At 40.1% G+C, this 26,191-nt stretch overlaps 1 protein-coding gene across 1 annotated transcript in view; it reads left to right on the plus strand.

The window, feature by feature from the left end:
- ZNHIT6 (zinc finger HIT-type containing 6) overlaps window positions 1-26,191 on the plus strand; it is a 41,874-nt gene that overhangs the window by 12,968 nt on the left and 2,715 nt on the right. Inside the window, exons 6-9 of the mRNA XM_083620747.1 lie at window positions 1,306-1,374; window positions 2,154-2,234; window positions 2,428-2,508; window positions 23,597-23,721. Of these exons, the coding sequence (XP_083476873.1) occupies window positions 1,306-1,374; window positions 2,154-2,234; window positions 2,428-2,508; window positions 23,597-23,721 (356 nt within the window). The remainder of the gene's footprint in view (window positions 1-1,305; window positions 1,375-2,153; window positions 2,235-2,427; window positions 2,509-23,596; window positions 23,722-26,191) is intronic.

Consider the following 26,191-nt stretch of genomic DNA (forward strand, 5'->3'; position numbering starts at 1 on the left):
GTAGTAGCTATTGCCCTCCCATGCCTGTGGTTCCACTGTTCCTCTTAACATACCTCAGCGTTATTTTTTGCAGCCTTGTGGACAGACCCCCTCAAGGACTCATGATTAGACTGGCTAAAAAGCAGAAGCTTAGCATGTGGTGGCCCCTATCCAATGGACAAACAAGTAACCACTAGTTAAAGAAGAATAAACCTTTTCATAATTACTTTGGCTTAATTTTGCCCCACTTGACATCCATGTCAATGCAACAAGTGGTTTATATAACCTGTGGTTAATGTTTCCAAAACCTTAGCCCGTTTTTCTTTCTCATAACTTGCCTTTTGATTACTCTTACCTCTAAAAAAAAAAGCAAAGACCTACAGCTAAGCCTGTTCTGTAATCTTGTGAATTCTAGTAAGATAATTCAGATTAATTTTCCTACATTCATGGAGTGGGATTCCTCAGGGGTAAGGGAGAATAGGGCCCTGGACATGAAAACAGATAGCCTCAGGAAATCCACTTTCAGCTGCCATTTATTCTGTAATCGAGTGGATCCCTTGTACAGCAAGGGTGGCTATCCTGTGGACCTCAAAATCCCATCATTGGACTGCAAATCCCATCCAGAATATGTTTTACAGCATACTCGTTTTCTGCCTGGTCAGCTTCTAAAACATGGCATCTTCACGCTAGCGAAACTTGCATCTTGCTTTCTGTGTAAATATTGCAAATTGCTTTGCTCATTACTATACTGATCAATCCAACAATATCTCAAGTGAATATTTAATTGTACATAGCAACAGATTTGTCTACTGTTTTGCTACTGTGCATGTTTCTGTAGCAAGTTGGACTCAGCTGAATGTTTTATCTGCCCAATAGTCAAAGTAACTTTGCTATGGCAACAGTGCATTGTTTCCAGTCACTGATATCAGAGCCTCTTAAACTTGATACTTGTATTTATATATATATAGCCTTGTATAATAAAAGAAGTATTATCACATCTTAAATATCAGGGAAGCAGCAGTTCATACATTTTAAGCTATACAGAATGTAAAGGCACCATTGTGCTTTGAATGACGCAGTAGTCATTAGTTCTGTTCAGTGTTGGGTTGAATTGATTTGTATAAACAACCCAAGGTGGAAGTGATTTTAAGAAGTTTGTTACCTGCATAAGTGATCATGTGAACAATCCTTTCGTGATGATATTGATCTGCCTTTTCCTACCACCTTGTTTATTTTGGACTCTCTGCCACAGAGCTCAGGCAATTGCATTTGTGATTAATAGTTCACATAATGAAGTGTTAATAGTCCTCGCTGGTTTTGTTTCAGGGAACAAAAGTTCTACTGGCACTTGAAGCTTCTATTTCCTCATAGTCATGCTAAATTCACAGAAAAAAGGTACCCAAATGTTTTTGTTAGCCTTTGCTTACCATGAAATGTAAACAACTACCGTTGTATTGTATCACAGCTTGTTCTGCTTTTTGTTTCATAAAAATGATTATTGCAGCCTTCTTGGCTAAACAATAAACTGAATTCATAGCATAAAATTTAAATCTTGTTTTGAAAATACTGTTTCTGTGGTTTGGTTTAAAACCTATTCTTTTAAAATGTCCATCTTTACCACTGAGAGGTGTAACTGATCTGTTATAAAACTGAATGTGTTCCATAGTTTTTAGGTTTTATTTATCCATTCACCATGCAGTCAAGGGCGGGTCTGATCATTATATTTTGCTGACCCTGTTGCAACACATAGATGTTTCTTGAATTATTACCATCCGTTTTGTGTCTTGCTTGGTGACTACCATTGCTCAGTTAGGCACTCTCCCAGGTATAGTTTCTTATCTAGAAAAGGTGGGAGAAAGTTTGTCTTCCCATAGAACAGATTGAAAGATGTGGAAGATTTCTTTAAAATTAAAGCACCAGCTCATCTCTGTGTTATGGAAATGAGACATTTAGAACAGGAAAACCTTTCCCCAAAGGCCCTTGGTATTCTTGGACCAGTGTCAGAGAAGTCAGGTACTCTTTTCTTCTTGAATGTGCTCTTGTGCTATAGCCTTTTCCACAGCTCTGACACTGGGGCTTATATAACTACAGTTTCACACATGTTAACCTGATTATTCTAGTTCTTGCCAGTATTAAGCTTCGTGATTGATACACTTTTGTCTTTTTGTGTAAAGGGTCGCAGATGATAAGCCGCTGTATGACATTCTAAAGCGGTATGTTGATCCTCAAGAGTCTGATCCTGTCATTCATCAAAGGTACGTGCTTCTAAATATTTAGCATTCTAACGTTCTGTTGAGATACAAATCAGTCATTAAAGCATATTGGGCAGTCTTGTGATGCATCGTGGCTTACACTCAACAAGCACATTACTTGGTCTGGTTTGTTTTGAATGAAACAGATTTCTTGTTACGTGGCAAGGTTTATCTAATGTTACGCCTTTCATTTCAGATTAAAAACCTATGCAATGTCCCCTCAGTCAGACATACGAATTTTAATGAAAGTGGAAAACAGACCACAAAACTCCATCAGGTAAGAGATTTAGTTTTGTTTTACAAAGCAGCAAACTCTGTATCTCCATATACCTTTTGAGTAGTAAGGCAGCTATAAAATGGCCAGCTTAGAAGAATGTGGAGCGAAATGTTGTCCCTTAGGTCCAAAACGCAAGACATGCATGGAAGAACGCAGTTACTTTCTTTTCACTTGTGGTACTTTACGGACGCGAGTGGCGCTGTGGGTTAAACCACAGAGCCTAGGGCTTGCTGATCAGAAGGTCGGCGGTTCGAATCCCCGTGACAGGGTGAGCTCCCGTTGCTCGGTCCCAGCTCCTGCCAACCTAGCAGTTCGAAAGCACATCAAAGTGCAAGTAGATAAATAGGTACCGCTCTGGCGGGAAGGTAAATGGCCTTTCCGTGCGCTGCTCTGGTTCGCCAGAAGCGGCTTAGTCATGCTGGCCACATGACCCGGAAGCTGTACGCTGGCTCCCTCGGCCAATAAAGCGAGATGAACGCCGCAACCCCAGAGTCGGCCACGACTGGACCTAATGGTCAGGGGTCCCTTTACCTTTACTTTAGGGAAGAGCTGCTGCTCAGTGATGCAGCACATGTTTTGTGTGTGAAAGAGCCCACATTCATTCCCTAGCATCTCCAGGTAGGACTGAGGGTAAGACCACTGTCGGAACCCCTGGAGAGCCACTGTGGTAGATGTAGACCGAGAATGGGGAATCTGCACCACAATCCTGTATCACCCACTACAGCACCAGCCCACTCAGTGGCTTTTAGTCCTTTTCAGTCCAAGCAGGTTTCCAGTCCTACCTTTCTTTCTTGCTCTGGGTTTGGTGACAAAGAGAAATCCACAGATCTACATGCTTAACAGCATCCACAAAGGAATTCCATAAATAGACTCACCTACCTTTCTTTCTTGCTCTGGCTTTTAGTCCTTTTCAGTCGAAGCAGGTTTCCAGTCCTACCTTTCTTTCTTGCTCTGGGTTTGGTGACAAAGAGAAATCCACAGATCTACATGCTTAACAGCATCCACAAAGGAATTCCATAAATAGACTCACCTACCTTTCTTTCTTGCTCTGGCTTTTAGTCCTTTTCTTTCTTTTTTTTTTATAAATTTTTATTGGTTTTTCAACACATATTAAAAAGACAATACAACACAATACATAAACAAACAAACATATAAACACGTATAATTTCTTGACCTTTTTTTCCTTAAACCTTCTTTCAGCGACTTCCCCATACCTCCCCTTTCTGCATCCCTGTTTTAAATCTTTTCAGCAACCCCTAATTTCAATTACTTATAGCACTTTCTTTAAATCTTTTTTCTCATATCCAATTGTTTGTCACTGCAATTCTATTTTGCATTACCCAAGACATTTTAACATTCATTAATTTTACAACAATTCTTAAGATAAACTTTAAATTTCTTCCAATCTTCTTCCACCGTCTCTTTCCCTTGGTCACGGATTCTGCCAGTCATCTCCGCCAGTCCCATATAGTCGATCACCTTGGTCTGCCATTCTTCCAGTGTGGGTAGTTCTTGTGTCTTCCAGTACTTTGCTAGGAGTACTCTTGCTGCTGTTGTAGCATACATAAAAAACGTCCTATCTTTCCTTGACACCAATTGACCTACCATGCCCAGGAGGAAAGCTTCTGGTTTCTTCACGAAAGTGCATTTAAGCACCTTTTTCATTTCATTATAAATCATTTCCCAGAAGACCTTAATCCTAGGGCACGTCCACCAAAGGTGGTAAAAGGTACCTTCAGTTTCCTTACATTTCCAACATTTGTTATTGGGCGTATGGTAGATTTTTGCCAGCTTGACTGGGGTCATGTACCACCTATATATCATTTTCATAATGTTCTCTCTTAAGGCATTACATGCCGTGAACTTTATACCGGTGGTCCATAACTGTTCCCAGTCAGCAAACATAATATCATGTCCAATGTCTTGTGCCCATTTAATCATAGCTGATTTAACCGTCTCATCCTGTGTATTCCATTTCAACAGCAAGTTATACATTCTTGACAGATTCTTAGTATTGGGTTCCAATAACTCCGTTTCTAATTTTGACCTCTCCACCTGGAAGCCAATTTTCCTGTCCAGTTTGAAAACTTCATTTATCTGATAGTAATGAAGCCAATCTCTTACTTTTGACTTCAATTTCTCATAGCTCTGCAATTTCACTTTTCCCTCCTCATGTTCTATAATTTCCCAATATTTTGGCCATTTGGGTTCCATATTAAGTTTTTTCACTTCCTTAGCTTCCATTGGTGACAGCCACCTGGGGGTTTTGTTCTCCAGCAAATCTTTATACCGAATCCAAACATTATATAATGCTTTCCTAACAATATGGTTTTTGAAACCTTGATGAATTTTAACCTTGTCATACCATATATATGCATGCCAGCCAAATCTGTTATTGAACCCTTCCAAATCCAAAATGTCTCTGTTTTCAAGAAGCAGCCAACTTTTCAGCCAGCAGAAAGCCGCTGATTCATAATACAACTTTAAGTCCGGCAGGGCAAACCCCCCTCTTTCTTTTGCATCAGTTAGTATCTTAAATTTTATTCTGGGCTTTTTGCCCTGCCAGACAAATCTAGATATATCTTTTTGCCACCTCTTGAAACAATCCATTTTGTCCAAAATCTGCAATGTTTGAAACAAAAACAACATTCTCGGCAAGACATTCATCTTAATAACAGCGATTCGGCCTAACAAGGAAAGTCTCAAATTTGACCATACTTCTAAATCTTTCTTAACTTCTGACCAACATTTCTCATAGTTATCTTTGAATAAATTCACATTCTTAGATGTCAAATTAATCCCAGGGTATTTCACCTTCTTTGCTACCATTAAACCAGTTTCACTCTGAAACCTCTCTCTTTCAACCACTGTTAAATTTTTATCCAATACTTTCGTTTTCTGTTTGTTCAACTTAAATCCTGCTTCTTGACCAAATACTTGTATTAGCTCTAAAACTCTTCTCGTACTAGTGTCTGGCTCTTGTAAAGTTAGTACTAGATCATCTGCAAACGCTCTCAGTTTATATTGTTTAGCTCCGACCTGAATCCCTTTAACCAGCTGGTCCCCTCTGATCATGTTTAATAAGACCTCCAAGACATATATAAAGAGTAATGGGGATATTGGGCACCCCTGTCGTGTCCCTTTTTCAATAGCAAATTCTTCTGTTGCTACATTATTTACAATCAGTTTTGCTTTTTGTTCAGAATAAATTGCACCTATACCATTCTCAAAACCTTGGCCTACCCCCATCCCTTGGAGATTTTTTTTCATAAAACTCCAAGAAATATTGTCAAAGGCTTTCTCCGCATCCACAAATATTAATACTGCCTTAGTATTAATATTAACTTCCAGCAACTCCATAATATCTATTATGTTTCTCACATTGTCTGACAAATGTCTTCCTGGAAGAAAGCCCGCTTGGTCTTTATGAATCTCCCCCACCAAAACTCTTTTCAATCTTTTTGCCAAAATGTCTGCAAAAATTTTGTAATCCACATTAAGTAATGATATAGGGCGGTAGTTCTTAACCTGGTTCTTCTCAGTCTCTGACTTTGGTATAAGTGTAATATATGCTTCTTTCCACGTTTCAGGTGCCTTCTTCCCCTCTAAGATTTCATTACAGACCTCCTTCAATGGTTGTATAAGCCAATCTTTCAAAGCTTTATAATATCTGGAGGTCAGTCCATCAGGTCCTGGAGATTTTCCCAATTGCATATTTTGAATGGCTCCCTCAATTTCTTGATCAGTTATCTTCTGGTTCAAAATCACTTTACTTTGTTCAGAAATTTTTTGTAATCCATATTTTTTAAGAAATTCTTCTATTTCTTTTTCATTCACCGGCCCTTGTGCATAAATCCTCCTGAAATAACTCTGAAAACAGTTTCTAATCTCATTTGGTTTACAAATGTTCTTTCCTTCCACTTCTAAATTTGTAACCGTATTCTGTTTTTGTCTCTTCTTCAATTGCCATGCCAAAAGTTTCCCACATTTGTCTGCCGATTCAAATGTCTTTTGTCTCATTTGTTTTATTTTCCATTCTATCTCTTGATTCATCAGTTCCATATATTGTCTCTGGTAGAACTTGATTTCTCTCAAGATTTCGTGTGATTTTGGTTTAGATCTCAATCTTTTTTCTCCTTCTTTTATCTTTTCCAGGATCTTATCCTTCTTCTCATTCTGTCTCTTTCTTTTTATGGCATTCTGTTGTATTAAAAATCCTCGCATGACAGCTTTACTTGCGTCCCAAATTACTCTTTTTTCCACTTCTGTTCGCAGATTTATCTCAAAGTAGTCCTTTACCACTTTCTGGGCCTTTTTATAGACCTCTTCGTCTCTAAATAGGGAGTCATTCATCCTCCATCTAAAGGAGCCAGCTGTTGTTGGGTTCATCTCCATCTTTACAGCATTATGGTCGGAGCAAGTCTTTGGGCAGATTTCCACTTTCTTAATCTTTGATGCCATCCCACTAGTTACCCATATTTGGTCGAGCTTTTAGTCCTTTTCAGTCCAAGCAGGTTTCCAGTCCTACCTTTCTTTCTTGCTCTGGGTTTGGTGACAAAGAGAGATCCACAGATCTACGTGCTTAACAGCATCCACAAAGAATTCCATAAATAGACTCGCCTACCTCAGAAACAACAGATGCAGCATGGGAGCTGAACTAATTAAGTCCCAGGCAAAAGAGAGGGTGGAATGTGAAAAGGAGAAGAAAGCGGGATTGTAAATTGCTCAGAGAGGTTAGGAAATGGTTACATAGTGTTGCCCTTACTTTAGAGTAAGTTCCATTGAAAGCATTAGGATCTGCTTCTGCGTAAGCATGACTGGCTCTAGTTCTGTGAGGGTATCTGAATTGTGTGTTACCCAGAATTCCAAAAATATAATATCTGAAATGCAGATAATACAATCATATTGTACAAATCAGATATAGGTGTTCAGGGTGATAACAGCTAGGTATCAGTAAAGAAATACTATGTCGTAAAAAAATGACAACAGGCTTGCTGAATATTCTAAATTCTTGACTCACAGTAAGATGCAAAAGCCAATGATCAAAATCTGGATAAATCTCTAAAACAAATTTGCCATCTGGTAACGCAGTAGGTGATTTTTTTCTTTTTTTCTGTTGTTTTGGGGGGCAGTCAGTTCCAAGTGAGGCTTAGCTGATGCATACTCAATGGTTTTTTTTTGCAGTTCATTGCGTTCCTTTTACAAATATCTATTTGTCCTCTTCAGAATAAATTAATAACTTTGTCTAGTGCTTTATGTTTGGGATGCCTTCAGAATGACTTCATGCAGTAGGGGATATTGCTTTTTCCAGTAAAGGAAGGAAAGAAACTGCTGCCAAATTATACAATCTGGTTAGGGAAGTTCACCTTCTCCTCTTCCCAGGAGAGTGGTCAGACAAGTCTTTGTAACCAAAGAAGTTGATATTAATTGACAAAATGAGCATTTGAGATACTTAATTAATTATTTTAATTCAAAGTATAACACTACCCTGGTGATAATTCATGAATGACTGGTATGACTTTCTGACACTTGACTGTGACAAAGTTTTATTGCAGGACAACTTTTCCCTCGAGCTATTTCTCATAGAAAGCCAGCATTACCTGGTTTCAAATGCTCAGTTAGGTGTGTCTCGAGGGTACAGTTAAGTCTGGTTAATATCAGTGCAGATGTTAAACCATGTGGCCTGTGCTAGATCCTTAAACAGTTGACTAGCATGACACCTGCGCTAGCCATTAATGATATATATTTTTTCTTTTGTGAAGAGTCTCTGCTTTATGTTCTTAGGACCTAAACACTGTTCTAGGGTTTTGCTCCTTGTATGGTGGGGACCCCATCAATTGACTGCTGGTTTAGTGCTGTACTTCTGCTGATCCCAGTGTAGTAGACTCCAGCCTGAAAGCTAGTATCGGAGCATATGAGAATTCAGTGGGTGTAACTTCACTGGTAGAAGGCATACGTCAGCAGAATAGGGAAGGAAGCAATTATCAGCCATTCATCTTCTCTTCTGCAGGGACAGTTCCCTAACCCTTCAGTGCAGAGGCTCCATGGAGGAAGAGAAGTTGCTGAAAAGCGTCTCTTTGTCCGTTCTGCTGATAGATGTCTTTCATCAGCAGAGCAACACCCATTAAATTCTAGCTTACATATTTTTCTTTTGTTGCAGAATCTACTTTGATGGTTGCATATCAAAAGCACTAATTGGCCTGGTTCACACATAATGCTAAACCATGTTTTTAGCACTGTGGGCAGGCATGAACAAGTCTGGTCCAAGTGAAGCTGTGGGCTTATGCATATCCTCCTCCTGCTCCTTTTGCACTGAATTTAATTTTTATGAATCTGATCTTCACATTATACAGTGGTCCCTCAGTTTAAGAACAGTCCTGTTTGCGAACGATTCAGTTTACGAACTCCGCAAAATCCGAAGTAGTGTCCCAGTTTGCGAACTTTACCTCGGTCTAAGAATGGAATGCCTCATTAGGGAAAGTGCACCTCGGTTTAAGAACAGTTTTGGTTTAAGAACAGACTTCCAGAACGGATAAAGTTCGTAAACCGAGGTACCACTGTATTTGAACCAAGGTTTCATAACCCATGTCTGATGTTGACTTGTTACAAAATGTACTAGAATTTGTTTTAAACTTGGATCCCAGGCTTAAATGTAATGCTAAGGGTGCAGTAAAACTGAAACTGAAGAAAGCATCAGTCAGCCTCTCAGCTGCAGGGGAGCAGCAAGTGCAGTGCTTCATTTGTGCTTATTGAGGCATATGGTGCTAAAGCAATAAACCATGGTTTATGCACAAACCAGGCCATTGTGTACCAATAATGATATCTCAAGATGACCTTACTTTCTTCAAAGCTAATGGTAGAACAGATGTATTTGGCGACTTGTTTCAAGCATAGTGTGGGAAAGAGACAGACTGCTAGTGAGTCTTGTAAGACTTTTGTGCTTAATGCGCTCTCTGTTTGAAGTCTTTGTTCTTTGTTGAGGTAGTATAGTCTTTCTCCTTATGGGAAATCTGCAATAAAACATCAGTCTTAAGTTTTACTTTCAGAACAGATACTTATTTCAGCTGTGTGATATCCATTTTTGTGCCAAATAAACATTTTCTAGTTCAGTTTAAGGATATGTAAAGATGATGGTTACCTTTCAGTTTTGTCAGTGCCTTAAGTTCTATCAATGCTATTTTCCTATATAACTTAAAAGTTGCTAACTATTTTTATGGCATTGGTGGGGATCTTCCAGACTGTGGGCCAAATTTAGGCCCATGAGGCCATGGAGGTAGGCCTGTCAGGCCGTTTTGGGTGAGCCATGCCCACATTTCCCTGGCGTGGTGCCATAAGAAGTTAGGCATGGGAAAGTTAAAGCCATGGCTCAAAACTTGAAGCGGCTGCTGTAAAGGAGAAAGAATCAGGTACACTGAAGAGCACACTTCCAGTTCCTTTGCAGCTGGAGAAACCAGGGATGGAAGGCAAGTATTTTAAGGATTGCAACTTGCTACCATTCATTTTAGCACTTGCATGGATTATAGACCCAGTAGCTGCAATCAAGTGGACAGTCCTCAACAAAATAAATTTGCTTTTAAAAATGTAACCATGATCTGTTGAACTTCATCCAAGCATAACAGCTTAGTTTATAGCTGTGGCTTAGAAAACTTGTGGTCTATGAGGAGAGTTCTTGAGAAGCTTTCTACCTCCTGTTCCCTCACCACTGTTCCAAGGGAAAGTAAACTTTTGGTGAAATGAATTACTCTTTAAGTACGTCATATTTGTGTGATCTTGACAAAGCTTTGCATACCTAAAAGTCGAAAAGGGTTTAAGAGTCATTGCTGTAAAATCAGCTTTTGTTTCTCATGTTATGTCGGTTTCCTGTGGGTATTTACATTCTGCTGAAAAACAAGCTGGCTTTGTCTCACATGCTTAGTAAGAAAACTCCTGCTTACATTAATACACTTTGAAATAACCATGAATACAGTGGTACCTCGGGTTAAGAACTTAATTCGTTCTGGAGGTCTGTTCTTAACCTGAAACTCTTCTTAACCTGAAACACCACTTTAGCTAATGGGGCCTCCCGCTGCTGCTACGCCGCCACTGCACGATTTCTGTTCTCATCCTGAAGCAAAGTTCTTAACCCAAGGTACTGTTTCTGGGTTAGCGGAGTCTGTAACCTGAAGCGTCTGTAACCTGAAGCGTATGTTACCCAAGGTACCACTGTAGTATGTTAGCAAGGATGACTTTTGTCATTGTATCGAAAACCTGGCCAACCTTTAGCGAATTGGTTAGTAGATCAACACTGGCTCTGTTCCAGGTCTAGTTGCATATTTAAGAAGTATCTACCTGTAACTAATAGGGGTGCCTTTCTGTATGCCCATGCACTCCATCAAAAGTGAATGGATGTAAATAGGCAACACTTACCTTCAGATATAAATCGGATTTGCCTCTGAAGTTCCTGATCCAGCAAATAATCTGTGTGTGGACATCTCCTTCTGTGGCTGCAGCTCAGTGCCATTCAGAGCATCTGCTATTCATTCAGAAAGTCCCAGGTTCAATCACTTTCTCCTAGTGCTCAGATTGGGGGCACGGGAAGAGGAGAGGGTGGGAAGCCCCGTTATACTATTAAGGACTCCTTGTGCTGGTGTTGATAGTGCAGCAATTTAGTTGCCATTATGATGATGATGATGCTCATCATTGCTTTATTAATCACCTTCCAAAACAACCATCCCAGTTTAATTTGCCCCTTATGGACTAGAAATGAATCAAAAAGTTTGCCAAGTTATTTCTTGTAGTATAGAAGCAGTCAATTAGGGAGCAATCAAAATGTTGCTAAATGCAATAGATCCTCAAATAAATATGGGGGACCTTAATATCGAAACGTGTCCCACTTTGAATGTTCGCATTCCAGCATTGTAACGTTTTCATTAGTTCACTGATTATCTCCATTTACTTGTGATTCAGTCTGCCAGCACCACCTTAAAGGAATTAGCCTGTGTCTAGTCAGTTCTTATCTCTGGTTAACAGCTCCAGAATTTTCAAAAGTATAAAGAAAAATGCTGTATATCTGAAGAGTTGCACAGAGCAAACAGTGCGTTTATAGGGTGTTGATAGTGCCTTAACTCAAGGGTCTATTCTGTAACCATCTTGTTGAAATCACTTTAACCGTTGTGACCTGTAACTGTTTTGTAAAAGTTCATACAACCCACAGACATTCTAGAAACTTTAGAATGGAGCAATAAATACATACGTCATAGTATACGGATGTAGCTGAATATGGGCTGGTGTTTTGAGGTGAAAAGGGGATAAAGGCATAGCTGGGAATAGTATTCTTAGGATTGCTTCTTTCACTGGTTTTGAGATGGGAATCTTACATGTTGCTGTCGAAAAGAATCCCCAGAATGATTTTCCATTTTATGTTGCCAAAAGGGAATCCCTCTGTTTATCTCTTTCCGACAGTAATGAACTAGAACTGTTCCTCTGACCTTGTCAGGAGAGTTTTGACCTTCCTTCCTTGGCAGAGAAGAGGGAACATGTTTGTTTTGCAAGGGTTAGTGAATTTTTGGCAGGCAGCAAATACAACCTTTGTAAGAATGTGAAGACCTGTGATGGGAATGTTAAAAGTACGGAGATTAAGATACTTGTGTTTTATAACTCAGTGTGTGTTAATTGGGAGAATAACCTCAACTTTCTCTTATTCATGGAAGAAAACATGCCAAATAAAATGAATACAGTACATAGAAGTAACTATTCCTTTTCGTAAAGTTTCATTCTCTCCACAGTAGATTAAAGAGTCCGTGTTTCTGTTCCCAATGGCCTTGTCCAGAACCACAAATGACTACATAGAGTTATGTAATGCTTGTTGCATCAGCTATTTATTCCCACTAGGTTTTGTCATAATATAGTTAGGCAAGAAGAGCACTATTGTTTGTCTGTGTGTGTGTATATACATACACACACATAAGCGCGCGTGCACACACACACACACACACACACACACACAGAGGACCTTATTTTGGGGGGTTTGGAGGACATAGTGGTGGGTCAAGTGGAGCTTATATGGCATTTGCAGATCTGAAATCCATGACCTGGATCCAAATCTCATGGGAGGCTCATGGTTGCTCAGAATTGGCCAGCTGCAGAAACCAACAAGGGTCAATATGTCAGCCAGTGCTCAGATAGAACTCTATATAATTGCACCATCAGTGTCTTCGACTGTCCCTGAAGCTACTCATTGATCTTCACATACCCCTAAAAAAAGAGGTAATATGATTCCAGACCAGTGCTTCCCAACTTTTTTTGGCCATGCGCCACCTAAGCATCTCTAAAATCCTGATGCCCCACTCCACCCCGGTTACATATAATTCTTATTATTCAAAAAGTGAACTCCTATTCACGTGGAGGAAGCCTAAAATGCCATTCACTGTTAATAACTCATTCTCTAATTGCCCTCCTTAAAAATCAAATTGCCCGCCTCCTGTGGGGCGTATGCCCCATGTTGGGAAACATGGTTCTAGACTATCATTGACTAAGGTATAGTGCTCAATCAATATAGCTTTCGCATTCAAGGTTTTTCTATGTCTTTCATCTATTGGCCAGATGATCCCATTGGGATATTTTGCAGCAGGCATCCCATACTGGTGTGATTTAGTTTGGGCAAAGTTGTACATTATGTAGCACAACAGAATCTATTTGTTCGCATCACAGAAATGTCCCAATTATATCAAGATCATGGACTGGCCAGTTATCAATAATATACCACGTACATCTGATGTTGGACCTGATGGAATGAATCTGCATGGGAATTGGTATAAGTAACAAGGACAACTCTTCAACAATAAGCTGTGCTTAATCGATACTTATTTTTGTTTATATATGTGAGATTTGTACTATGTGCCTTCAGGGCCACATTCACATTTCCAGGGCAGCTTAAAATTTCATAATATGAATCCAGAAGTGGCGTGGACTCTGTTTAAAAGACATCATTGTGTAAGCAAGGTGAGAATTTGTATGCTGTGGTTTGAAACAGTGCCCTAGTTTGCTCTGTAACAAGCTTCATCAAAATCTCTGGACAAAATTCTAAGGCAGAGCTTTCCATGCTATATCGTGACACGTTCGTGTGTTGGCTGCAGTGTGTAGGTGTGCTGTGTGAACACTCCCCACGCTCCTCCCGGGGCTGGAAAGGGGTTAGTTTAACCTCCGGTTTGCTAGTAAAACTGAATTACTGTGTTGCAAAATGATGCATGTCTCAAAAGTGTGTCACCAACACGAAAAGTTTGGAAAGCTTCGTTCTAAGGTATAAGAGAAAAACTGCTGGGGCTGCACTGTTTGAAGCAAAACAGTTACGAGGTATTTCATAGATGGAACATCTTTGCCCAAATCAGAATTTAATAATTTTGACCCATTTTCCTGAACTCCTGTTTAGGAAATTGGCAGATACAGGGTTTGTGGCAAATACTTTTGATTAAGTAATTTGGTGGAGACTTCCATTGACCAGCAGCCCTGCTGCTCCCAATCAATTTTCCATCAGTAGTGATGATTAGCTGCCAGAGTTTAAGCTCCTGAGTGTATGCTTCAAACATTTTTTGGTTGATATAAATCCAGATAACATTTGTGGCACATGTGTCATCTTTCCTGCGCATAAATTACCAGTGCATAGCAAAACAATTATGTCAAAGTTTTGCATGTATCTTTTGCCATGGTAATTCGTTTGTACAACATGCAGCTTCATCAGCATGTAACACCATTATACAGCAAAAAGATATGTTTTGAACTTCCATTTTAAAACTAAAGTTCTCGTATAGTGCAGGAGAGAATATTTAACATGATGATTCTGTATGTGCTACACGGTTCCCGCTTCATAGTTAAGTTCTGCGTTTGTACTCTTTGAACATCTGTGTATTAAATTAGATCTCTTAGCTACAAAATTAACAGATATTTATGAATTTCATTTATGTTTAAGTTAATATCTTAAATTCCCTCAATGTTGGTGTTTTGTAATAGACCAGGAATCACCAACTTTTGGGGGGACATTTTGAGTTCTGGAGGCTGTGGTAACTTTAACCACCTATCTTTCCCCCTTTTAAGTTCTAGACTAGCTTTTCAAGCCTTTTCCTTTGGATTATTGCGCTATGGAGCGTCACTTAACAGTGTTACACTTGGAAACTGTAGGGGGGTGCGCTTGTTTTCGGGGATTCCCTAACTACCTTTCATATTTCCTCCTATTGTGCCTCACTTGTTGCATATTTTCCTACCATCTGCTTTCCTGAGATTTGACTGCCATTGTGCTGCTGCCTTCTGTAAACTTACAGAGACGCAATGCGGCTGCACTTGCAGGACAAACACTGATTGTTGCTAAGTGAATGGCTGTTTGTTGGATTAGGCTCTGAAATGTTTGCACTGGGCACAGTACCTTTACATCCAGGGAGTCCTTTCAGTAGAAATCAGGGCCCTTGCCTTGTGGCCTGTAGCCCCTATACATCTATCCCTCCTAGTTCCTAGTTTGGGTTGTTCTTATTTTTATTATGTATTTTGTGGCTTGTATATTGTAATGCTGTGTTGTGAACTGCCTTGAAATCTACAGATGTAGGGAATAAGAATAATAAGAATAAGAATAATGTCTTAACGTTTGCCGGAGTCTGTAGTCTGTTCCTACATCAAGCTAGCAAACAACCACCGGCTCATTGGTTTCCGTTCCAGGCTTGTCACTAAAACCTGGGTCTTGATACATAACTTAACCCCATGAGCCTCAGTGGGCTATTATCTACTTCTTGCCTGCAGTCCTTTTTCCTGTGTTACATGAGTACGGCAGAAAAGAGAAGAGTCCTGGGAAGGGAAAGTGGCTTCTGTCTACTGCTGCATCAAAAGTGCTCTCCTGCTTTGAGTGTCATACCTTCTTTTTATCATCCTCATCATTCTCTTGGCTGTTTCTCCTTGATCAGTGCAGGATTCAGGCAGTCATGATTTCTACATATCAGGTGATTTAATCGCCTCAGTTTTTGATTCATCAGTTGCCTGGACATGATGAGGGTCGGGGGTGGGAGGAGGACTTTCATGATCTGTCATGGGTTCTGTTTCCCTTTCAGGATAAGCTGCCCCAAAGCCATGTAATTTTGAGAGTGTGCTCCTAGTACTGGGTTCTTGAGACAGAATCGATGTTCCTTTGATGTAATTCCAACTCCACAGTCAGCTCAAGCACTTAGCTGTGTAAGGGGCAGCCATCATTTAACATTGATACCAAGATCTCTTTCTCGGGTGTGGCTTAGAATTTCATGATTTCTACAGCAATTGTGGATCAGTCATATTTGTGGCAGGGCATGCTCTTGATCTGGTATTTTATCCAGGATACGAAGATGATCAGGAATGATTGGCAGCTTTGTGCGGCTCCTTTATCATGGACAGATCTTTATGTGGCAGGACTTACAGAGAATCTAAAACTGTATAGCATGGGGGAATCTATTAAGATAGTCCATCGCCAGGTGGATCCCGGTGGTTTCCTGAAAGGTCTTGGGGTTTTCCTACTGCAAGCTAGAAGCTAGGGAAATCCTTGGCCTATTAAGAGCTTGTGTAATGAAGTGACAGGAATGGTGACTAGAACAAAGATGCTAGGCTAGACCAGACCTGACCAGTTAATCACAGATGAGATCTGATCTTTGACCCTACTGCATAGCAGTGATTGTGGTGAAGGTACTTCTTTCCAGTTGTTGCATCTGCCATGTGGCAGAGCTGTCCTAAGTGACTACAAGTGGCATGTTTTTAAGACAAAAATGTTCTTCAGATGTCAGACACAGACTCTAGGGACTTTCTCTGCATATATTGTCATGTCCCCCATTTTGGTTTACATAGGCAAAGATATACAATGCCGGTTTACAATTCAAATGATTATAGTTGTATATCCTGGCCTCTAAATAGTGGAACTTATCCCCCACAGAGGTATGTGTGGCCTCCATGCCACTTATTTTTGAGTAGACCTTAAAAACCCATCTTTTTCAGAATCCTTTCTCCTAAACAACACCCATTCTCTTGTGCAGCTAGTGCTTCCATTGCTAGTTTTAGGCTGAAATTGTAAGCCACTTTGGGTCAGCCATATTCCAAAAGGTGGAAGGTGGCTGCCTATAAGTAAACAAACGTTTATGTAATGGAGTATTAAATGTAAAGGATATATCCTATTAAAAGTCAGGCTTTCATGGTGAAATATGCTTCATGAGGCAAACAATTGAAACCAATTATTTTTTGTTAGCTGGGCAAAATGTCTTAATTGGAGCTAAGTAGCAGTGAAGGGAAGATAATTGCTATCCTTCCTAAAAATGCATCTGAAGCAGCATCTTGATCTTCAGCTGGCAAATACACAAGTGACTGGTACGCACAGACACTTTTGGTTAGCTGAGGTGGAATATTTGATAATTTCAGTGTGCAAAGCATATCTATTTTCAGGAAGTTGCATTTTATTGCAGTGTTGTAATCCTTTTTATGGGGACTTAAACCAAGTTCTAGTTCAAGTGCCAAAGCTCTTTATAAATCCTTTCGGAAAACATTAGCTCCCTTAATACTTCACAAATCTGAATGATCACATTAGTAACGAGACAAACATAAGTGCAAAGTTTAAGGTATGCTACAGTTGTAGGTGGAACTGAATTTTATAATCCAGAATGTAGTTTCCCCCCTTGCTGTATAACAGAGAAGAGCATTTCACTATTTTCCCGTTCACAAATCATAACCACAAGGAAGAGTTATTCACCACTTAGGAATGAATGTCCATCTGTTAGTTATTATCTCTGCAGCACTGCAGCCCCTCAAAACTTAGTACTTGAAAGGATTCTTAAGTGCAGTGGACATCTCCTCTGTTCTAACTCCCCTTCCTGAAATGGGGTTAAACCTTCTGCACTATTAGTAGCAGCAGTACCAAAATTCATTTATATTTTGTGTTTTGGCAGTAATATTTCTGTCAAGGAATGCTTCAATAAAATGGGATGGTGCCCATAGCTGCTTCAGGAAGTACTTCCATTTTTCATTGTATGCTGATGTCAGCATGTTTTGTGGGGGGATTTCAAAGCCTGTGTTAAAAGAGTTTTTTTCCTCACGAAGTACGAATACATTGTTCCAGTGAAGATGCTTCAATGGAGCAGTCATGCTTTATCACAGGAGAGTAGACTCAACGGGATTTTCGTTTTTATCTTTAATCACAGACTACAAAAATGCCATTATTAAAATGAAAGGCAGTGCAGATGACATGCAGGAAGGACTGATCTTAGCAGGGAATTTCCTGCTGTCTGAGCTGGCAGGGATGACTGAGTTCACCACTAAGATAATAGCTGGAGGCTCCATTGGAGAGGTATACATTTATGATGGAGGGTTCTGTAGAATGCAGCAGTTTTCAGAAGGATTAGTTGGCTGCCTTTTTGGCCTTCTTGCAAGCCAGTAGGCTCTTTCGGAGCTTATGCGGCTTCTGGTCAGTCATAATGGACAAAATTAAAGCATTAAAATGCAGGCGCAAAGCTCTTGCCAATATTGTCTCTCTTCAGCATCATCGTTTTTCTTGGGGCACAACAGGTAAATCCATTCCATCATGTTGCACTGATGATACTTGTTCAGATGCTGTCTGAAATCCTTTAATATGGTAGTCATCCCAGGATAATTCTAAAAAATGCAATCCTTTTACACACACACACATAAATTGCAGGTGTGTACATCGTGATCGTATTTGTATGGCACTAGAACCATGCTGGAAAAGAGTGGCTCACAACAACGCACAGAATAAATGCAATATTTCGTGATGATGCCTTAACAGTTACAAAGCAGAACACAAAGTCACGCTAATATCAATAAGGGCAAACAAACATCTCATGTTAATAAACACTGAAATAATGCCTAACGATAAAGTACAAAACATCCAAATAGCAGCAAAAGCGATACCACCAACCCCAGTTGGTGGGAATGCTGAGCAGGGGAGAGCTTGCCCTTGATGATTCCAGCAGACTGTCCCCTGTATCAAGGCACTATAGCCTCATATTCCTTACAATGGTATTATTGCTTAATTGCGAGGGTGGTGCTGTGGTCTAAACCACTGAGCCTCTTGGGCTTACCAATCAGAAGGTCAGCTGTTCGAATCCCCGTGAAAGTATGAGCTCCCATTGCTTGGTCCCAGCTCCTGCCAACCTAGCAGTTCAAAAGCATACCAGTGCAAGTAGATAAATAGGTACCGCTCCAGCGGGAAGGTAAGCAGCATTTCCGTGTGCTCTGGCTTCCGTCACCATGTTCCGTTGTGCCAGAAGTGGTTTAGTCCTGCTAGGCACATGACCCGGAAGGCTGTCTGTGGACAAACGCTGGCTCCCTCGTTCTGAAAGTTAGATGAGCGCCGCAACCCCATAGTCGCGTTTGACTGGACTTAACCATCCAGGGGTCCTTCACCTTATTATTATTATTGCTTATCATTAGACTTGTGATCTAAAGGTCTCCAGGCAATTAATACCCATTTTAAAACATGCAACAGCCACACAAGCAAAACAGCATAATCTCAGTCCATCAATGTTTCACCTGGTGCTAAAACAATGTCACCAAAGGTACCAGGTGGACTACAAATTCCACTAAAAGAAGAGCTCCTGAACGTGTCGCTAAGGAGACCACAGCCTCAGACTTGTGAGAAGCTATCTTCACAATTGATCTGTCTTAAAACCTCCCACCCTCAAGGATAAAAAGAACGCCAATTACAATTGCACCCTCTTAATCGCAAGCCCTGATGGACCACAGACCAAGGGCCCATTTTGACAAGCACAGGTGCCTGTAGGAATCCCACAAGCAATGACAGGAGCACAACTGCCTTCTCCCACTGTTCTCCCCCAGTGACTGCCATTGAGAGGTGTGTTGCCTCTGATTCTGGAGCCAGTACACGGCCATCATTAACAGTAACCATTGGTGAGTTAGGCTGAGAGAGTGCAACTTGTTCCAAGGACAGGTCCAAAAATGGACTTAAGATGGGGTGGGATTTGTTCCTTGAAATACATACTTTGGGTGAGGGAACAAGTTTGTTTTCTCCTGCTCTGGGGGGTAGGGCTTGAGCCAGTGGCTTCAAGTTACAAGAAAGGAGATTCTGACTAAACATACGGGGAAAAATTTCTGACAGTAAGAGGCTTTTGATAGTCTTCCATGGAAGGTTGTGGGCTCTGCTTCCCCTTGGAGGTTTTATAAGCAGAGGTTGGATGGTCATCTGTCATGGATGCTTTAGCTGAGACTTCTGCATTGCAGGGGGTAGATGGCCCTTGGGTCCCTTCCAACTCTACGATTCTATGAGTCTTTTTGTTTTTGTTTATTGCTGGTTTTTATATGCGGTTTGTTTATATGGGATTTTTTAAAATATTAAGTTGCTTTGTGCAAAAATGCGATCGATAGAAGTAATAACAAAAATAATATTAATGGTAAAATATTGGTCTAACATTGTCATTCACTTTTAAACACTTAATATTTGCAACAGTTTTTTGGGGAGGGGTGTTTGAAGTGCAGTGAAATGTGTTGATAGATTTTATAAATGGGACACTTTTTAATTTATGAAAGCAAAGCAAATCAAAGCTGTATTTGAGAGAGAGCAGAATACAGTTAACAGTTTGTTTTTTTTAATGGGGAGAGGGAAGCCAAGAAGGTAAAAGCAAAATAGAATAGTAAGTTCCAGAGATTTAATTAGATCACTACAGGAAAAAACTATTCTCTAAAGATTCTTTTGCTCTTCGTACTGCACCAAAGTCTTGGCTGTTTGCCAAAAGCTGTCACTGTCTGTCAACCAATAAAGTTTACTTAAAGCTATGCCTTGGTGATCTAACACTTGAATAATTTACTATCATAAAATAGTTTAAAGTACAAATGTTTTATGCTATGCCAAGCTGGACGCTAAAGATGTTTTGTCTAAAACATGAGATAATGGAAAGTGTATTGTGGCATGTGAATGACTTTAGCCTTTTGGTGGTAGATGTTTGCTTAACCAGAAAAGAATGTGTTGAGACTCTTGCCAATAGAAAGGTATTGCCATATTTTGCATTAAAGTACTGTAAATAAATCAGTAAATATGGTTCTGTTCATGTGTTAATCCACAACTTATGAATGCATTCATTGAATAAGAAACGCAATATACTGTTATCCTTTTTAAAAGGTTTCAGAAAGAGCTGGTCATAATTACTCTGGGTTGAAAGAAACATGAAACCAAATATTTTCATGATGATTGAAGTTGGATTTGAGGGACATAACCATTGCTTAAAGTTGTTTCTTCCAGAACCAGAAAAAGCAAGTTGCAAATTTTTAACATCTTGACTTTTAAAAATCTGACTCCTGATACAGTGTTATGCAATAAGCAGTGAGGTATACCAGTAATATCAATTTAAAATATTGTGGTAACTGGTAAGGAATTGTACAATAGATAATACAGTTGGTGGAAGTCAAGGCTAGGCAACATACTGGGAATCTATTTCAGGCAAATACTTTATATCTAAACTTTTTATTCACTGGATTTAGTACATTGGTGGCAATTGAGGAATTACAGCTCACTTTGCTTTTTTTGTAATAATTGCTGAGATAGTGTTGGCTATTAATAGCCTTAGGAGTTGAAGTTTTCTCTGCTTTTTTTGCTCTTGAAATGTATAGGTCTGGAAGGACCGTAGCTTGCTTATGTAATAATTATTAGGAATAGGCACAGTTAAGTTCTTAGGATTACTTCAGTTATTTAGAAATGCTATGATGATGCCTGCTCCTGGCTTTGAATGCCTCCTCCTAAGAAGGAGAAAGTCTCCCTTATATGGAATTGGCTGGCTGATCCAAGTCACATGGATGAGCCAGAACACACAAATAAAATGAGGTTTTCTTTTGGGAGTTTAGTTTGGAGCTGCTGGTGTGAGTAGCTATGGATTATACTATGAAGTTATGACATTTTAAATTCTATTTCCACAAACAAATAGTTCTTAATTTCGTCAACTAGATTTCTGGTTTTGTTTTGCTACATAATTCTGCCGTTCTGTGACTTTCAAAGTTTTGCACATGTATATTGATATAATTTTATCCTACCTTTGCCATCTAACTACGATAGTTCTTAATTAATGCCGTGTACACTAAAGTCAGATAGAAGGTACCCCGATTACTGGATTATTTTTTTTTAAAGGAAGCATTTATATATCTCCCTCAAATGACTGAGCTATTTGTAAACATGTGTTCCCAACCTTTTTGAGCCCAGGATACATTTCTTCACAGAAGAAAAACTTGTAATGCCCAGATCACGCAAAATACCTGCATCCCACTAAAACAAATAAAATGAACAAAGAAGGCAGCATTCCCCAAAACTGGTAACATCCCCCCCCCCAATTTTTTAAAATAGAAAATGGGAGAGCCTTGGTGGGCAGCAAAGGAAGGTGTATGGGTGCCATGGCTGAGAAGTTGCAATTTTATATAGGCTGCAGCCATTTTGCACAGGGAATGTGATGGCCTGGGATTTGAACTTGGAGGCTGAACCTGAGGAATCCCAGCCTGCACAGGATTCTCCGCCTCCAGAACCAGCTGAGCCCAGGGCTGGGGCTTGAGCCTCCATACTGCACCCTCGACCTAGGACTGGACTCGGACCACGCCTCACGATTATCCCACAGGACCAGCACAGGGAATCTGGTCCCTGTGCGCATCAGTGCAGCATGCATTATCGCCCCCTGTTATTCCCCGCCCCCAATATACCCCCATTTTTCCAGGTCCCAAAGGACTCTCACGTTGCTTGGACGTGCCTAAAATGATTGTATTATTTATTGAGTTTAATCAAGTCACTCTTGTTACTAGAGGAATATGAAAACGAAAGAATCATAAAGGGGTTGCAAGTGATATATATCCACATCACTTGCAAAACCAAAGTTTGATACATGCCTGCATCCCAAGTTATATCGAAGAGCCTAAAAATGAACCATTTTTTTCTGTTTGTGTCTCGAGGCAGAGGCCAACAACCCAGCAGAGAACTGCACATTGGTACGGAATGTTGAGCTGTGGGCATGCAATTGCTGCTTCAAATACTTGAATGAGCTTTGGGGGATTTCCAGTGGCAGCCTGGAATGTGCTTCCATGTGTACAGCACAGCATACAAACTGAATTACTAGAGAGGGAGAGAGAGTATATATATATAGATATATAAACAGTGGTTTCGGTTGACTGGCTCAACAGGTTATGAAATGTTTGCTTTATTTCCAGGAAGCTGAAATTTGGTTCACATCTATCCCAGAGTACACTGATAGCCTCCCTTTCAGATTTTTGTTTTCTAACTCTGTCCCTTAAAATGGTGGACCTAATCCTCAATGGCCATGGTAAAAGGTAAAGGTACCCCTGCCCGTACGGGCCAGTCTTGACAGACTCTAGGGTTGTGCGCTCATCTCACTCTAGAGGCCGGGAGCCAGCGCTGTCCGCAGACACTTCCGGGTCACGTGGCCAGTGTGACGAAGCTGCTCGGGCGAACCGGCACCAGAGCAGCACACGGAAACGCCGTTTACCTTCCCGCTATAAAGCGGTACCTATTTATCTACTTGCACTTAAGGGTGCTTTCGAACTGCTAGGTGGGCAGGAGCTGGGACTGAACGACGGGAGCTCACCCTGCCGCAGGGATTCGAACCGCCGACCATGCGATCGGCAAGTCCTAGGCGCTGAGGTTTTACCCACAGCGCCACCCGCGTCCCAATGGCCATGGTACTTCAGCACTATCAAGGGAAGGGAAGTCTGAAATGGGAGGTTTTTATGACGTAATCAACAAAACGAGGCCTGGAATTACTTCTATAGGCTCGTATTCCAGCACAAACTAGCCACACTTTGGACACAATGTTAGATTGCAGAACTGCCCTTTCCTTTCTTGGATTTGACCAGTGCAGAGCGCAGCACAGCGTGGGTGCCATAGTGAAGCCAATCCAGCATCTCTGTGCTTCTGACATCGTCCCTCTTGGTAAATAGCAGCAGTCATTCCTGTCGGCAAAACAGGTGTGCCACACCGCCTACCGGCCGCTACTGGATTTGGAGGAGGAGAGATTTGTCGTGATGCCTGTGAATAAGTTTGATTTGCTAACGCTTTCAAATATCTGCTTGCCGATAAACTTTTGCAATTACTTTTTCAAAGGTACGAAGAACTGGATGTCAGCAAAGGCCTTCGAGACAATTTGAAAGGGAAGGTTGTCATAGAATACCCAACTTTGCATATTGTTTTGAAGAAATTCCAGACGGATATGGTGATTCTTGGCCACGGTAAGAAACTGTACATTACAATGCAATAACATTTTATGCCAACAAGAATTAAGGCTCTTTATCCTGTTAAAACCAGGAATGAGCATCAGCTTGTAAATAATAAAGCATTTTGCCCTGTTGCAATTACTTGGATCATATATATTATCAGTGTATATGTTGATCTTTTCTAGTTAGGTTTCAAGTAATTTAATCACTGTATTTTATTTTAGCATTTTATTTACCAGTTTATGATGATGTAAAATATATCTAAAATGCGTCAAAACCATAGTTCAGGGTTTTTGAGCCATCAAATTTGATAGGGTAGATAAACACATACCTGCTAGATGAATAACCTTCCAGACAATTTTGCAGCGTAGCGTTTGTTAACATCTGCAGCTGATTTGTTTTACCAGATCAAATGCCTGCTTGGTAACTGGAAGTTTGAAGGCACCAGGCAATGCTTGAATATATCTTATAAATTATGGTTGGTTACATAACTGAGAAAAGTTTGCTTCCTCTACTGTGAAACCTTCAAAATACCTTGGAACAGAATTATTCCATTTCTTTTTCCTGGTCATATCCTATATTCCAGAGTCAGTATGCTAGGAAGAAATAATATTTTAATATTCTGCCACATAAATATGTTAATGTTTATATTGGACATGATGGCTATATGCTACCTCCAGGCTCAGAGGACGCATGGTCCAGATATCAGTTGCTAAGGCATAAAAGGGCTATTTCATGCATATGCAGCTTGTGGATTTCCCATAGCATCTGGTTGGCCACTGTGAGAAACAGGATTCTGAACTTGATGGGCCTTAAGCCTGATCTAGCAAGGCTCTCTTACATTCTTCTGACAAATAAGGCATCTGCTTTGCAAACTGCACAGATCTGAACATGCCAGAGTGTTTTCGAGTTTTATAGCCCATACATTTGGCCAATATTTCTGGGTAGAGTGGATGCGAAAGAAAAAACAACGAATGCATCTCAAAATGCTACCTGCTTATCAAGTGCAGCTTTAAAGAACCCAGTGGCATCTGGGTGGCCAGCTGTTTTGCAGCCAGACATATTAGTAATTGGCACAGAAATGTTGCTTGGAGTCCAAATTGAATTAAGAATCAAGGGCGACGTGAAAAGTACCAAAAAGTTGTGGGGGGGGGGGGCTCTACACAAGCTTACCTCTCTAGTTGCTGCAGTAACTTTCCAGTGTGCATAGTAACATATTTTCCTACCATAAGCTGACTCCATGTTATACCTAGATACCACACAGAAAAGGCAGCATCATATGCTACCTGCAGACTCCTTTTCTCCTTTGGAAGGAATTTTGCTATGTTTTCAGGAGTTGAGGGTGCTGTACTTAATGGAAGATGAGCTTTTAAATGCAGCTGACACAATGTTTTAATCCCTTGCATTGTATTTTAGTTGTATATCGTGGTATTTTATTGTAGCTCTTTTCTGTGCGGCAGTTTTTTGTTCCTGGTTTTTAATTGTGTGTGGTACTTGCAATGGTAACGCTTTTGCAACCCACCCTGCAACTATTTGATGGAAGAGGAGGTTATAAATACAAATAATAATTAACAAATAACAAAGATCAAACACATCAGGGTAGGTTTCAGTGGTAAATGGCTACAGTGTTGCACTGGCAGTGCTGAGCAGACACAGTAACGGCATACATCTTAAAAAGGGAAGATGCCATTGTTGTCTTCTGGAATAAGTTTGGGGCTAAGGGAGTTTTTCTGATATCCCACTTCGCTTGCTTATGTTTCTATGTATACATATGCCTTCTATATATAACCAGAGTGCAAGGTGGTTTACATCAAAATAACCTTTTTCAAAAAGCTTGCTCTATAAGTGTGTTCAGTAGCTTGAACAAACAAAAAAAAAAATTAATCTAGTTGCTAATAGCATAATGTGGATCACACTTTACCATTTGTAGAACATGTGAGCACTAGCTAATCTGAATGGGAAACTGAACCTTACAAAACCTTCTTGCTAAGAAGCTGCTGTGAATTGTGCTTGATTGGCCGTTTTTTAGCAAGCTTTTGCGTTCCCATGGTATTTTAGTTGCTGCCTATATAGAATTTTTCTAATTTATTTTACATAGATAGATAGTCAGTAGTAATGTGGATATAAGTGCAGGTCACAACCAAACACTTCTAGAATTGAAATATCTGGAATGTTTTTCCTTATGAGACCCAAAAACTTTGAAAACATTCATGAGCCTATTGAAACAGCAGATTCTTTCTGTTCTGGTCACCTTGGAAAGTTCTTACAATGAGCCTTGCAATGAGATCACCAAAATTCTGGATTTATATTCTTGTCTTTGAATAAGATTGATATTTCATTAGTTACGTTTGTAACTGAGCAATATGTTAGAAAGTATGTGTTTTTCTCTGCACAAATTGACAAAAGACACAACCTGAATTTATATATGCATACACAATAAAATACAGTATTCCACTTAAAAAGCAGGCAGTGTTCTGCGATGAAA

The sequence above is a fragment of the Podarcis filfolensis genome, assembly GCF_964270895.1.
Source record: "Podarcis filfolensis genome assembly, chromosome: 6".
NCBI classification, from domain to species: domain Eukaryota; kingdom Metazoa; phylum Chordata; class Lepidosauria; order Squamata; family Lacertidae; genus Podarcis; species Podarcis filfolensis.